The sequence below is a fragment of the Pseudorasbora parva genome, chromosome 9 (genome assembly GCF_024679245.1).
Source record: "Pseudorasbora parva isolate DD20220531a chromosome 9, ASM2467924v1, whole genome shotgun sequence".
NCBI classification, from domain to species: Eukaryota; Metazoa; Chordata; class Actinopteri; order Cypriniformes; family Gobionidae; genus Pseudorasbora; species Pseudorasbora parva.
Window position 1 is genome coordinate 15,247,296 of NC_090180.1, and position 17,304 is coordinate 15,264,599.

Sequence of the window (17,304 nt, forward strand, 5' to 3'; positions counted from 1 at the left end):
AAATAATTGTAAAATTATTATACAATTGTTACACAAAAAGGCTGACAACAGTATGAATTAAAGATGTCTTAAATTTGATTTTGAATAGCCAAACACCCATTAGAGATATTTAATTATATATTTTTTACTAGTAATAAAGTAATAATAATAATTAATTAGGCTAATTGAGCTAGAGAAATCTCTAATTAAATTATCGCTAGTAAAATTGTAATTTGAGATATCTCTAAATGGTTTTTGATGAGTAAAAATCAAATATAGATATATTTAATTACAATTTTAATGTCAAAACTAAAAGAAAATATTTTCCAATGGAAGTCAATAGAAGAATATGAATAGTCAATATAACATTGTAGATATATCCAATGTATATTATTATGATAGTCATAATCACATTGTAGATATCTTAATTCAAATTACGACTTGTCAAAATTGCTAAATTAATATCTGGAATTGGAGTTTTAACCTAAGTCAAGTATTTAATGCTACGACGGCTTGCCATATGCGCTCGCGCTCCGCACGGAGTCACTTTCCCTCACAAATTTGAAAAAGCGTTAGTGGGAGGATGTTTACCTTCTTACTCACAGTCACACCATCACTTAACTCTATTTCTGTGCATATTACACTTCCTGTTTCGACTTTACCTCGACCAACAGTCAAAACTTTTATTTTGGTCAATGACAAATAAGTCCGCGATAATTAATAAAGCATCTTTAAAAAATATAATTTAAAACACATGTTCCAAGCTCTTAAAGACACACTATGTAAGCTTTTTGGTTTCAAATATCCAACAACAACTAAAACAGTTATATATTTTGTTGACTTGTATGCTTACATTATACCAGATTTTTCCAAGAATGTTTAAATCCAGAGAAATAAGTAATTTTAACCAGGACAAGGCAGAATCTTACATTTCTTTCATGAAATAGATGTATATATTTTATATGTTATGTTTCTTTTTTAATTTATTTCCACATTTAAATTAAACATTTGAGACTAAATCACACTATATATTTTATATTTAATATGATAGTAAAGCTATAGGCCTATTTGTATTCATTTTTAATAGATTCTATGAGTGCTAACCATTATGACTATTTATAGGTTTTTTACAAATATATTTTCAAAGTAAAAATTCATGAATAAAATATTTACTTTTGACCTATGAATATTTAGAATTTTGATTTGGGTGTTAATTAATAGTGTTTTAAAACAAATATATAGTTAAAACTATTTATATTTACATTTTCCCCACAAACATATGCCTTTTAATGACACTTAAAAATATCACAATGTCAATGTCAATATCTGTTATGAACGGCATTTTATTGTAATTTGGAATAAATAATAAATAAAAAAAAATAGCATTATGTCAATACCCTTTCTTTTCAATTTCAATTTTATTTGGATTATATATTTTCATTTTAGTCCAGGAGCTTCACACTTCCTTTTAATCGCTCCAAAACTGCAGCTAGTTTTAATATGATAAGAATTACCAATATTTCTGTTTTAGTACTGACTAAAAGGCAAGATTTCATATGAATGTTTATAGGCTAAAACACATGTCTATAAAAAGGCAATGGCTAGCATGCAATAGGCTATATAGCATATGGCTACCAGCTTTTCAGAAAAGCATGGCAAACAGATGAGAATTATTGCTGAATTACAAAGATATTACAATATGGAGGGTGCAGGCTGTGTCATTAATCAACAGCCTGGAGAGATAAAAGAAGATGAAAGTGGCACGAGGCAGCTGGAACTCAAATTCCAAATTAGATTTTTATAAATACAAATATTTTAGACCTTTAAAGACATTTCATAAACAACTTTTAATATGAAGCAACATAGCATTATATCATGGCAGTGCTGTGCCAAGCTGTTGAATGTAGCATTACATTTATGCACCTCTACGGTGGCCTCACCAATGAGGCTGAGCCTCGCATGCCAGGAATACAAATGCTGCATTGTACTAGCTGTTATGGTACCATGCTTTTGATGAAAATGATGAAAATAATCTTTACGTTGGGCAGTTTTGAAAACTTTTTAGTGTTGTTTTAAAAGCAGATAAGTAGCTTGTTTCTAGGATTAAAATTATTAATTAAGTCATGTATTACTATAATTGCAAAATATGAATGTGTATTAATTTTTTGTCAATTTAATAAGTGATTCATTTATTTCTGTTTTATGTTTGAATTATTTAATTGATTTTTTAAGTAGTCTTCCATAGTGCAGGTGTGAACCAAAGGTCTCTAAATGAATCTATCTCAAGGCTTAAGCTTGTCAGGGCTGGATATTAAAGGGCAAAGTCCATAAATCCATTTTGGCACTGTACATTCTGTATGTTCCTAGCCTCTATATTTTAATAGAACTGATATTCTAGTATAGGTTTTATTAATAATTTAAACTAGTTTTTAGTTTAATTACATTTAAATTGATTAATTTAGCAGACATTTTTTTATTAAAAGCGACTTACAATTGAGGAATACAGGAAGTGATCCATCATGAAGAGGAGAAAAATCACAAAAAGTTCCTGGAATACTTAACTTAGGACATCATTCTTTAAGATGAGGTTAAGTGCTCACAGAAGAGATGAGATTTCATATTTCGTTTTAGTTCAATTATTATTATTATTATTATTATTATTATTATTTACTGTTTTATGTCAAGTTAAAGTAAATTATAATAAAAAATGTTGCCTTGATAACTAGATGATTTGTTTTTATTTTTGTTTCAGTTAACTATTATATTTCAAGTAAAAGTTTACGCGTTTAGTTAGTTATAACTTTTTTGTTCAAAATTGTGTACAAAAATTGCGTACAAATACTTACCAGTGTGTGCCGTCACAATGGTAAATAGAGAAAAGTTGCTCTAGCTCTTGTCACAACGAGTGAGAAAGGTTGACATAGAGCAGCTAAACCTCCAACCTCTGAGGATAGAACAATAGAAAAACAATAGAAGTGAGTCCGCTGTCACAAAGACAGACGTCACGTCTGATAACAGAGCTACTAATAAAACGAGAATCAACAACGGCTTTGCTTTTTGAATATGGTGAAAATGTAGGGATTTGGAATGCTGCAAAGGTAACAATGCAGTTTTTACAACTTGTGTGCGTAAGGTATTTGGAACAGATAAATTGCCGTATATATAGCTTATAGCTCTTCTTCTGCAAAATGCAAGCAGTTTTGTATTTTAATCGCTATAGAGAACCATACATAGTGTTACATGGTGTACCTTCAAATTCCCCATTAAATAAAAAGGTATGTTTTTTTTGGCTTTTAGTATTATGTTAGCCTTACTGTTGTCTAAGCTAACGTGCTCCAAAATAATGACAAAATTCACATTTGGAAGACATAAGCATTCAAAATTTACAGTCTCTCACTTCCACCAATATGGATGAGTGATTTTGATGACATCACTCTGCACTTCAGCTCCTCATCAGATTTTCTGTCCAATCAAATGCTCTCTAGAATCTGAAGCGTCCCGCCCCCTTATAAATAGATGCTGAAGTTGTGGCTGAAATGTCACTTGTTCACAAAAGTAATATTTTCTACATGGTGAATGGCACATGTATGCTTTCCATTGGGAAGAAAGAAGTCTTAGTTTTAGGTTAGTGTCAATTGAAACTGTACACACAGTCTGCTCTGATCCAGAGACACGATAGCACGGACCCATTTGAATTCTGCACAGAGTGCTATATTTTAAAGCAATATGATTAGGAATAAAAATAGCTTGAGATTAGGAGGAAAATGCGGCTTTACCGAGCTCAACAGCTCTGGTTGAACTATGACATAAATGGAACACTATTGGCTATTTTAAAAAAGGGGAGGAGCTGTATGATATGACCCGCTCTGTCTTCCTGTTTTAGTGGAAATTATAACCCATCGGCCAAAGAATTAATCTGAAATCGCCCCCTAAACCCTCAATCCCTATTTCCTATAGTCCGCTAATACGGTTTCCTTGAAGGAGTAAGCCTTTGAGTATAGGCTGTACACACTCGCAATTGTGGTGCAATGTGGGATAGAATGTGTGCACTTGATAAAGTCCACTATGGTTTCGGACATCACTACAAATGGCTGTCCCTTTAAATAATGCCCTATTTGAGGGTATAGAGGGAGATTTCGGATTCAACCACTGAGTAATGCTATATGCCATAGTATAACCCAGGGGTCTACTGCACAAAACTAGGATAAGGGATTAAGCCGGGTTATTTTGGTGATCCTGACTCAATTTTTCTGCTAATATACAGTTATTTTTCGTTATCGTTCTTGGTGTGAGTGTGCCTTCAGGGTATGTTTACACGGTGTACTAAATTTTGTATACAGATGACAACATCACCAAGATATTCTGGCGTAATCCCTTATCCTAGTTATGTGCAATAGGCCCTGCTCTACCAAGCTTGACTTAATCATAACAAAACACAATTCAGTTGAAAACACATTCAAGAACTAATGATAACACGGGGCAAAAAAAAAAAAACTCTAATTGTCTACAAAAACGTTCCCACAAAAATGACAGCAAACCAAAGACTCTTTTCTAAAATAATACAATTCAGAACTAGATTACATTGTTAAGAATATAGCTTTTGAGCTCAAAGATCGTGCAAAGATTAACTGACATGTTTATGTATTGCAAGTTGTATTTTTAGCATTTAGGTATTTTTACTTGAAAAGCCTACCTTCCAAAATGTTCAAGTACACCTGGTGTTCAATAGAGGGCGCCAGTAAACATGACGCACAGCTCGCTCAAGTAAAAAAGCATATATTAGGTCGGCAGAAATTGTGTACGCCTGCGCCCTTGACATGCTGCTGTCTCGCTGCTTTAAAACAGCTGCACTTGAAAGTGTTCGCCGCTGGATACCAGCCCCGACGAATCGAATAACATGAATTCTTAACATAACGCATGAATCTACACAGTATCCTTCGGGGAGTCTAATGATATGAAAGTATATCGACTGGCCGTGAGCACTGTACACGTCATGTGTAGCGCGAGTCGGATCACTTGAAGTTCGCTGGACATCATTGCATTTTCTTATTCGGCATATGGAGACTGCTCTAGATAGCTCACAGTCTTTGAGATGATCCATTTCTGCAATGGCGAGGGGTCTGTTTTCACGGGCCTGGCTTTCAAAGACGTACCACTTTCAGGTAACAATTCCTTCTGCGAATTTATATGCAGTATTTGTATGCTGAAATACTATCCGAGAGAATGCTTGGTGAGAATTAATTTTTGTAGCAGTGTGGATGACCTTTTTTCCCCTTATCTTTAATGTATACATTTAATTTGTAACGAGTAAAATAAAACGTAGTGGAACTGCTGCTCTTATCTGCGTTGAATCTCTCACAGCTCCCTGACAGACTCTAGCTTTTGAACACGCGACAGCCGTTTCAAAATATGTTTTTACGTCAGAGGCATATGGTTAGGGAATTCTTACTTCTTATTTATGGAAATATTTTCTCAATTTACCCTTGAGAGGACTTGGTTGCCATGGGCTTCTCTGCTGTGAGATTAATCCCCTTCACTGGACGAAGTTAAAACGGTCTGTGGGGTGCCATATCACAACTCCACAACAGGACTATAAGGAGCTTAAACAGAAGCCAGGCTTACAGCACACATGTGCAGTATGTTTAATTTGCATAAACGTTTGTGAATCTTATGGTTCATATGTAGAGGTATTCATAAACATTTAAAATAGAAAACAATATGAAATCGAATGGTAAAATGTGGAATTACATGTGAAAAGATTACTTGTGTGAAATGACCATTTAGAGTTCAAATATGAACTAAGGTTATTATAGACAATATAATAAACATAAGTTATTGTTGACTCATGAGGACCTTGTACTCTGCAAAAGCTCAGTGAGTATTTGTCTGGAATCAGGTTGCCGTATTATGAAATGCAGTCAGTCCAGTTCCAGTTTGTTTTTTTTCAAACCATTGTAAACAACTTGTTTTTTTTGTATGATTGTGTCCTTATTTTTAATCTGTACTCTTTGCAGATTTTGTGTTTTAATTTGCAGTATAACATTTATCCTTTTGAAAATGTTCTTAAAGAGTTAAACAAAACCTCAAAAGGGTTGAAACATTTTTAAAAACACAATTATTTAAAGGCACAATATGTACGATTTTTACTTGCATTTTCCCAAACATTTCCAACAATGTTTAAATCCAGAGAAATCCGCTGTTTTAACCAGTGTTAGGAACCTAAGCCTGCCACGTGAGTCCTGAAAAGCGAAGCCAAATCGTGTCGATCGCCCCCAGGTGACTGGATGCAGTAGGTCATAAACCCTGCCCTCTTCATGAAATGTTGGGACATAGAGAAACTAAACAATCCAATTACACTTCAAATTAGTGTTGTCAAAAATATAGATATTTCGATATGTATCGATACTGGAATATCTGAAACGATACGATTCTCAGTTTTTACAGTATCGATACCAGCTGCACTCTCCTCTTCGACCGAAAGCAAGTTGACACACACCGGCATATTCTCACTCAGCCCGGTTAACCTCTGAGCACAGCGAACGCGCGTTCTGCTGGACTTTTTCCTCATGACAGTGTGTTAGTGTTAGTGTGTGATCGGTCTGAATTTCGCGCGGGATTGCACATAAATTTATTCTACAAATCCCCGTAGATTTCGTGCTCACATCTGAAGCGCACACACATAGCCTACCGTAATAAAGCCGCCTCTGACATGATACAAGTGCAAACATTTGCTTCTTTTTCCAGCTTATTATTGGTCAAATACACTCAAAGAATTATCAGTGCACATCTGGAAGAGTATTAACATAAACACAGTCGCAAACAGTTCAGGAAGAAGAAGTAACAGGAACAGTGTTTAGGATCCATGCGTCCGTTAGTCTTAAAGGGACCGCAGTCATTTGTTATTCAAACTACAAAAAGACAAACGATCACACTGCTCTTGACTGATCAACTTGTGTAACTTTAATAGTTTCATCTGTACGCTATTGAATTTTTTACAAAAAACATTATCCAATGTTGTTTTAAATGTAATTACTATGCATTTTTTTTATTCAGTTTCTTATCTGAATGTTAGACCTACCTGAAAAAATAAAGCAGTCTATTTAATTTGTATCTTCTATTCTATTGCATTTATTTGCGCTATTGTTTGTAATCTGTTTATTTGTTCTTATTTTATTACCGTTTACTCATCTTTTTAAATTCAATTTACCATTCGAAATCAAGCTTTCTTGTGCTGTGTGTAAGCTATTGCAACACTATTACCCCATTGTAAAAAATACATTGAGATAGCAAAAATTTGTGAGATAATTTTAATAGTAATTGATCAATTGATCAATATTTGTTCAAATCAAAACGATGCCCAACCATACCACACAAGCCACACAAACATTTTTAGTAAAAAATAACAATGAATAATAACAAGTTCTGTTGTCATATTAAGCATCTTATCTTTTTTTTTTTTTTTTTTTTTTTTTTTAAACTGTGTTATCGATTTAGTATCGATATATCGATATTTTAGTCTGGTATCGTATCGAAGTCATAATTTTGGTATCGCGACAACACTACTTCAAATAGGATTGTTTTCCAAAGATGGTTTCTGTCATTTTAGGCAGTTTTTTATTTATTTCTCAATTCATGACCCCTTTAATAAAACTTTAACACATTCGATTATTCATGAACATAATTTCAACCGTAGTCTGTCGAATTCCTTTCCAGTGTCTGTGGAGGTGTAGCCTGACATCGTCATACTCAATTCTAGTCAGAATATGGGCTATAATTCTGGGGCGTGTTTCAACCGAACCAGGAAAGACCTCAATTGGATAGAACTACAACCAATCAGAGCAACGGAGCGACGCATAACGTTAGTTGTCAAATGTCAACAGAACTCAACTGCACTGTGTTGCCAAGTGTACGGTTTTCCCGAGGGTTGTTTTCCATGTCCACGTGTTGAAGTGAAGCGACCTCAATTATGTGATCTATAGACCCAGGAATGCGAATTTAAAGGTGTACTTCAGAGCTTCAGGAAGATTAATCTGTATTTAAACTCGGTCATTAATGTAGTAGAAATGTGAAATTATTTGTTTATTTGGTGCTTTCTAGACTTAGAAAAGACAGAAAATGTATTTTTGTCTCATGGGGATGAAAGACAACAATTCCCAGAATGCTTCGCTGCCCAACGAGGCCACTCCCAAAGCCACCACTACTAGATTACTGAATCACGTTCACTTTTCCACTGCGACCGCGTTCATTTTCATAAAATCAGTTCAGTTAAAGAACAGACACTACAATTAAAAACTGAACATGTCTGTTCAATATGTGATTTAGCCGCTGAGGGAGTCTCACAACCCAAATCGTTGCAGGAGTCAGATATATTGACAGTCATGGAGCTGAGGTAAACGCGTCTGCGGCATAGATTCACATTGCATGTTCAGTCTGGCGCGTTTTCAGTTCATGCCTTTGAAAGCTTAACTTTCATAGGAATTAGTTTGAGAAGTTGAAAGACTTACTTTGCTCGGCTGGCCTCACCATTTCCATGAATGCCTGAGGCTGCAGCTGCCAGCTGAGTGCTGTGAGTGTGATCTCCTATCCCCCACGCGTGAGTTGAAAACGTGGAAATGGCTCCCTCTGCTGGCTGTAGTCTTTAGCCTCTGGCCAACAATTCCTCTGATGGCGCAAATTGACGATATTTGCGTCATGGGAGGATTTTTTCCAGAAATAAAATGCATAAATCTCTTGTCTCAGGGGGATATAAGGGGGGGAAGCACAATCATTTGAATATACTCCAGGGTTTCTTCTGATACAAAGCCATATGCTAATTGCTGAATTAACCTTTAAGCAGGCAACCTTGACAAAAAAGCGCACATTTTACCCCCTCAAAGAGCATTTTTTTCCAGAGAACCCCCCCATTTCTGAAAAAGAAATTAACCCTGTGTCTCGATCAGCTCCCTAGTTCACTAGTCAGGGCACTGATCAGGACATAAGTCAATGGGCTGACTCCCTGATCAGTGCCCTGCCTAGTGAACTAGGGAGCTGATTGAGACGCACCCTGAGTTTTGGAGCATCCAACTGAGTTGGTTGCAATTTTGGATGACATTGGGGTGAGTAAATGATTAGGACATTTTCATTTTGAGGTGAACTAATCCTTTAAATATCTTCATGTGTCCAAGATTTCCAAGATTAACAAAAGTCGTATTAGTTTAGAATACATGAGGGTAAGTAAATGACCTAAACAACAAGTTTGCTGTACCTAAAAGCCAATTAAGCATTGTCAATTGACTTGAGCTCTATTTTCTAATTTTCTGGTTAATAGTACATGAACGTCCCTTCTGTTTCTGTAGGGGTTTACAGTTATTTAAATGTACTTTATTTAAATCTATTAACTGTTAACCTTTATTAACCTTAACCTGTTAATTCCGAAGTGTTGGTCCTACTAAATTACGCTATACTTTATCCCTTGTTTGACACAAAATAGGTGTCATTTTATATCTTAGAAGCTTGACTTTAAAGTGAATACAGCGAATATGACAAGTGAATACAGCGAATATGACCATCACTTAACAAGTGTTTTTAAATTTTGCAGAGTGCTGACATATTAGAAGTGCTTTAGTAAGCTAGTGATTACAGTTTATCAAGCTGTAAATATGGATATTCTTCTTACAAAAATGCATCGCATCGCTTCAGAAGGTCTTTATTATTAACCTGGAGCCTTATGGATTACTGTTATGATGGATGGATGTAGCCAAGATGTTTGGTCTGGAAACTCACCATTGACAGGGCTCAATCCGAGGGGCGGGATAAACGATTGTCTTTCAAACTCCCTTTGCACGTGATAGGATGGCGCTACAACCAACCAAAGCAATGAAGGTGAAGCAGAGCTTGTTGATAGATTAAACATTCGCTGTATCCGGTCGGCAAAACTCCGAACACATCTTCCCTTCTTAAGAATGACTTCAGTGCCGTTCTTTGTTCTTTTCTCAGAGAAAAGCTTAACTCCAAGTTTTCCAGAATCGCAGTCAAAGCTGATTCAAAAGGCCGCTGTTCGCCAGCTTCTGTGTTTACTAGAAGCACACAAGTGCAACTCTGGCGTCATTATGTTAAGCCCCGCTCATCGACTTTATACACAATGTGATTTGACCGTCAAGAGTTTGACGTTTACTGCTCAAAAGTGTATTGAGAGTTGCTAGACGACACTCGCGGCAGATTAGATTTGCTGCCGCTAGGGTGCGTCTAGATTTCTAGGCTAGGATGGTTAGGCTTTTTGGACAAAATGGTACCATTCACTGCCATTATAAAGCTTGGAAGAGCCAGGATATTTTTAGATTGGATAACTCAGATTGTGTTTGGCTGAGCTATAAGGATGAGTAAATTACAGAATAATTTTCATTTATGAGTAAATTAAACCTTTAAACCTCACAATATACTAACAGTTAAGAATGTTCTCAAACCATCAAACTGATGTCATCAGAAAATTCTTTCCTGATCCTGAGGGGAAGCAAATTTTGAGATTTTCACCAAAGTTTCTGTGGGTTAACTTGCACAGAGTAATTGTTCACCACAAGACTGTGCTAACAACTGAATTTGATGAATACTAATAATGTCCTTGAAATTAAAATTAATTCCAGTTGTCATATCCTTAATCAGTTTATTTCTAGATTATTTTTGGGTAGAGTTTCTCATAACTCATGACACTTCACAGCTAAACCAAAAACTAGAAAATGAAGGTGTGTGGTTGAGTGAATCACATCAGAAGGAATCAGCAGCATGATGAATTGACTTGAGCTCTGTGCTGACAGTGCCAGAGCTGGTGCTTTCATGCAGGAACGCTGACTCTAGTCGGGAAAGCATCAGGCTGTTCAGCAGAATGGCTCATGAAAACACCGTAGGAACAGGGAGCATGTGGCATCAGATTCTTTTAGTGTTGATGGTGTGATGGACCATTGATTAGTGGGAAATAAAATGTATAGCAGCAGATGTTTTCATCCATTGGGAATTGATTAGATGGTGTTTTTTTTAGAGAATGAAACCAAGTCTGAAATAATGCAAGTTTGAAATCACTTATTGAGGACTATTTTCCTCCTTAAACACCAGAGGTTTTCTGAAAGTTTGGACATTGGCAGCTGGTCAGATTAACCTTCAACATATGCCAAAGTTTACATTTGGAAACTCTTGCAAAGATTTAAGAGAGGCTGCATGACAAGTTCTTGTCATTACATGGATGTCATGTAATTTCTGGTGTGAGTATTCTGTACGTGTTTGGCTGCCACTTCATACCAAACACGGCTGGCTGTTTGCCCGTTTTGGTCTTGTCCTCAAAATGCAACTTTATTTTCACTTTAGTTATTTTTATATTTTTTAAATTAGTGTGGTGGCTACTTTATTGAATTAACAAAAAATAGTTTGGGATTGCTTTTTAATAGTCTTACTTTATAGGCCTATTTATTCATCAGTATTAGCCTTGTTCATACAATTTATGTGTATGTTAAGTAAAGTGATATTTTTGTGAAACAAATTCATTTTATAATAATGTGTATATATATATATATATATATATATATATATATATTATATTTATATATATATATATATATATTTATATATATATATATATATATATTTATATATATATATTATTATATTTATATATATATATATTTATATATATATATATATATATATATATATATATATATATATATATAATATTATTATTATTATTATTATTATTATATATATTTGTTAGTTGCTGATAACAACAAATCAGTAAAATAATAAAAATTGATCTCCATGATTTGCCTGTTCCTGGTTTTAGTATTTCTGTCCAAAGAATGAATGACCTTAGCACATGTGGTTTTGTTTACATATTTTGGTTAATTTGTAGAAAGGGCAGTGTGAAAGCGAACTACATTAAGCAAAAAAAAAAAATGTATTTGGTCCAGACCAAAGCAAATGAACTAGCTCACTATCAGAGCACTCGCACCAGGGTTTCATTTTAATTGTACCAAACATGCCAAGTGTGAACACCCTCTGTTATTTTTTTTTTTTTGGAAAAAAAAAATTCTCCATGTGATTCCAACAGTAACATTTTTTTTATGCTATTATTGTCTGTTGTGAATGGGCCAATATGAAACGGATAAAGTTAGCATGAAATGGAAGTTGCAATAGTCAATAGCTGTGATGTATATATCCAAGTAAAATCTGGATTGAGAAAAAAATGTAGGACTTGTTGTCCTTCAGGAATTAATTAGATCATAGGGAGTTGGGCTTTACTAACTAAATGGAGGCGGATCTGAATGCCAGTTTGCAGTTAGTTGTGGAGAATATTTAGTCCCACCCTCTGCTGAGACGCCATGAAGGGAAGGGAGGGGAGGTTAACGTTTTTTGTGAAAGATTACAGGTGCGCATTTATTTAAAAAAAAGATGTGCACAGCCACAGATAAATAATTTATTTAATAAAGACTGCAACATTCTGTAAAAAGAAAAAAGGAAAAGAAAAAGGAAAAAAATAAATGTCCATCTTGATTTCATGGTGACATGGTTTGTTTTCAGAGCAAGTTATTACATTTTGATGAAAGATTACTTTAACCTTTTGGGTGACAACTGCACAAGGACACTAAAGTACTATAGGGCTGTCAAATTAATTTCAATTTTGAATATCTATCAAATTAAAAATAAAAATCCACGTATGAAATCAAAAAATGTGCATTTGAATTGTGTGTGCGCGCAGCCTTGTCAGTGGTGTACAAGATGTGAGAATGATGGAAGACAAGAGTTGTTGTGCTGTGTTGTTCAGAACATTACAGAAATAGAGTGCAGTGCAGAGAGGATCTTGATTACATCAAAACAGCAACCAAGCCGCTCATGCAGAACACATTTTTTCCACGGCTTTTCCATTGTTTTCTATGTAAACTTGTGCTAGAGCTAAACGGACATCTTATGTTGCAGTCTCATCATGCAACAGAGAGCCAAAAGTTTAGAAAGCCATGTAAAAATACAAGTGCAGCTTTTAAAAAGAACATGTCTCAATACATGTCTTTATTTTCTGTTTTACTCAACTCGTTTTAAATGCAAAAAGTACTCGGTGCGATCGCCACTTTGACATTCTGTTTTAAACTATGTACACTGTGCTGTTTTGTTCATAATTGTTTGTGCAATTTACAAAATTGTATTTGATTTATATTTCAGCTATGCCAATTTTTTGTAGCCATGTAATTTCATTGATTTGAATAAAGAGTTTAATGGGGTTAATTTCATATTTTATTATGTTGAGACAAGCCAATATCTTTTTCCCTAACTGATATTATTCCTTTTAAATTCTAATTAGTAACATTCAATATTTAAGTATAAAATTCAAATGAGGTTTTCAGCCATTTTGAAAGCCCTATAGTACTCTGGGATTTCAATGATAGTAATTATCTTTATCCGCTATTTTAGATAGTCTAAGTATAGGGTGGGACCCGTTAATTTTGCAAATATGAGCATAGATAGCATAAAGAAAGTCAATTTTGAAAAATAGATAGTATGAAGAAAGTTAATTTTGAAAATACCTTACATTTGAAAAGACAGAAGGGTTTGTCTTAGTGTTTGTCCAGGGCCGGCCCTGACCAATTTGCTACCCTAGGCAAGATTTTACTTGGTGCCCCTTGTATTTAAGGTTTTTATATGTTAGTTGTGTTTTTATATTTTTTAAATAAACATACACACGCACACACACGTCTGGTTCACTATCTTTGTGGGGACTCTCCATAGGCGTAATGGTTTTTATACTGTACAAAACCCTATTTTCTATCCACCTACACTGCCCCTGCCCCTAAACCTACACACCCACACACACACACACACACACACACACACACACACACACACACACACGTCTGGTTCACTATCATTGTGGGGACTCTCCATAGGCGTAATGGTTAACACACTGCCCCTGCCCCTAAACCCATCACAGGAAACATTCTGCATTTTTACTTTCTCAAAAAAACTCATCCTGTGTGATTTATAAGCCGTTTGAAAAGTGGGGGCCGCTGGCTGGTGATCTCAGGATTTACTATCCTTATGGGGACATTTGGTCCCCACAATGTTTTCACCATGAATTAAACTTTTTAAGAATTTTTTATATTTAGTGTGCCTTTTATTTTTTAGCTATTTTAGATAAACCTGTATATAAATATCATTACTAATTTCAGAAAATACATTTTAAAAACACCATATAGCCTATCCCCTTAAAAAAAACATTAGTCAATTAACAAAAATTATATGTGTTTATAAAAAAATTGACATGATTTTTTACAGATTCTGATCCCCCAGAACAGCTGCTTACATAAAGTTTAATGTACAAATAGCTGGAATTAATTAGCAAACATTCATATTTAGATAATGCAATTAGATAAACTCTTCATTCATTTTTAATCACTTTACCTCTGTCTTTATCAACCTTATTCCTTATCTTTCCTGTATCGGAGGGCTTCGGGTTTTTTTGACACTGGCCATCTGTCATAAATAATTAGGCAACTTTCACTGTCTGGCGCGAGCGAACAAGCACATTCCTGTCTGTTAGATGCGCGAGAGGCGACGCAACAACAAATTCCCAATGTTAAACTGATTGCGCGTTCAATATCGGACACACTAAAGCACTCGCTGGGCAGGGGGAGATTGATGCGGCGGTCTGGGAAGAGTCTGGGGATTTAATTACGTTTTTTTTTTTGGGGGGGGGGGGGGTAATATTTCAAATTAATATTTGGCTAATAAAAAGTAGCAGTAATAAAACCGGAAAAATCACTCATTTTGGCGCCCCAATGGACGAGTGTCGCCCCTAGCATTGGCCTATTCCGCCTATGCCACGGCCGGCCCTGTGTTTGTCCTTAGTATTGTGTCTGGCAGACTGGCTATGTAAAAGGCTGTCAGATTGATTTCTGAAAATAGACCCAGACCTACAGTTATGTGTGAAGTAACTTCTCCTGGAGATAATTGTTCAGGGCTGAAGCTGCTTGTAAGCCAAAGTGGTTAATTAAGCCATTTCAGCAGCCAGACAGCAGTTTGCTGAACTTCTTTTTACACTGAATAGTAGGGATGGGTACCGAAAACCGGTATTAAACGGGCCCCGGGGGTGAATTTTGAAAGACCGTTGTATCGATAAGCTCGGACGTTATCGGTTCTGCTGTCGGTACTTTTGAAAATACACGTGTGGAGAAAGAGAGAGAGAAAGAGCGAGAGAGAAAGAGAGAGACCACGAGCAAAACGGTAGAGGACAGAACTAAACAGTCAAACATAGCCTGGTTACACTTTAGATCTGTGATAGTCTGATTTTATTTTAGATTTTGGCTTCCAAAGATTAAAATAATATTTATGTCTAGCGCAACTTATGTAGGCTAATTCCCTTTGCAGCTGTAGCCCACGCTGTCATTTCTCCATAAAACTCAAACGCAATGACAGAATCAGCACGATCAGAGATTGTTGTAAAATACAGTCTAGCTACTGTTGGTAAATTGTGGGATGCGTTTTAATAATAAAAAGAGCGATTAAGCACAAAAATGTGCGCAAGAGGATGTTCCCAAGTCGGCGCGCGCGCTCCGAAACAGCCCGCAATGAGACGAGCAAATTACACTTTCGGTTTCACACTCGCGTCTAAACGATCAAATGTACACAAACATCTATGTCAAAATCCCGGCTTGGAGAGTCTCTTAAATACAACAGTTTAACAGTTTTAGTTTGTGTCTAAAATGGACGTAGTTATTATTATGGATATAGTCAGGAGAAAGTGTAGTGTATCTGCCTATTATCAGTCGCCTAGAGCTGCACATCTGTCTTAAAGAGGCAGCGGTGTAAATAAACATGCTGATGAATTACTACGAATTAAACAACCAAATGCAAAGAGAAAATCACTCACAGCTCTTGAATTAATAACTTCAGCTTTATTACGCATTATTTGGGCTATTTATGATAAACTATGCAGTGTTATTTTACTAGAATTCTTCCTGAAATGAAAGCACTGTATAGGCCTATATAATGTGTATTTTTGTTAATTGTGTGTGTGTGTGTGTGTATATATATATATATATATATATATATATATATATATATATATATATATATATATATATATATATAAAATCTCTCTCTCTCTCTCTCTATCTCTCTCTCTCTCTCTCTCTCTCTCTCTCTCTCTCTCTCTCTCTCTCTCTATATATATATATATATATATATATATATATATATATATATATATTTATATATATATATATATATATATATATATATAAAATCTCAAAAAGTACCGATAAGAATACCGTTAAAGTACCGGACCGATAAGCAGTATCGGTAAGAGTAGTAATACCGTTAAAATCTTAACGATACCCATCCCTACTGAATAGTGCTTGCGAATGTTGAGAGGAAATGTTATACAAGTAATGTGGAGGTTTGGGCTGGTTGCAGATACTTGGACACCAACCTCATAGTCCTCAGTGACCTATCTGTTCCATAAAACACAGACTAGCGTGATTTGGCAGCAAGGAGCCTAGTCTCAAACAAGCTCCATTTAGACATTTGTGCAGAGAATCTGGCGTTTTCCTCAGTTTATTGCCCCACATTCACATCTCATGATCACACACATCTGGATGGAGTTTTTCTTGGAGAATTTCCTGGACTACTTTTGTTCATGACAAGCTCATAAGCTGGAGATGATTGCTTCTTTTCAAAAGGATTTGAAGCTATGTAGCAACTTTTAATATTTTTCAGCCATGTAACAGGATGTTTGTAAAGGGATGGTTGTTTAAAACAAAGGGTGGGGGAAGGGAGGCTTCCAAAGTGTCTGAACTTTATTTAATTGCATACTTTTGCCGTTGGCTCTCTTAAAAAGGAGAAAACTGTTCTTTGTGTGGTATTACTGGGGGGTATTGTAGAATGCAGGTTATGTGACATTCCTGTGTAAGTTTATGAATAAATAGATAACCTCAACTTTGAGTTTCAAAAAGAGAGTTTACTTTCAGGCTATGTAAGTAGCAAAACTAGCCATAGCAACTCTGAGTTAGTTTACTTCATAGGTATGCCCTCTTGAGGAGTGATTTTACAATTGTGACAGTGATTTTTGCTTTTACTATGAACAAATTCTGGGTTGATTAACCTTCACATTTTTAAAACCTTGAGTAAGCAAGGTTTGATTTATTGACCTGAGACTAGTGTTGTCAAAAATATCAATATCTACTGATATATCTGAAACCATTCCAATACTCCTTTTCTGCAGTATTCCAGCTGCCTGTTCTCACTCTCCTCTACAACAGTGAGTTGACAGTTTGACACACACCTGTCTCTTTTCACTCACTCGTCTCATTC

General features: G+C 35.4%; 1 protein-coding gene across 1 annotated transcript in view; it reads left to right on the top strand.

The window, feature by feature from the left end:
- Positions 1 to 4,732: 4,732 nt before the first annotated feature.
- The window catches only part of dipk1aa (divergent protein kinase domain 1Aa), a 28,501-nt gene continuing 15,929 nt past the window's right edge, over positions 4,733 to 17,304 (top strand). The window contains exon 1 of the mRNA XM_067454076.1: positions 4,733 to 5,141. Coding sequence (XP_067310177.1) covers positions 5,088 to 5,141 — 54 coding nt within the window. The 5' untranslated portion in view covers positions 4,733 to 5,087. The remainder of the gene's footprint in view (positions 5,142 to 17,304) is intronic.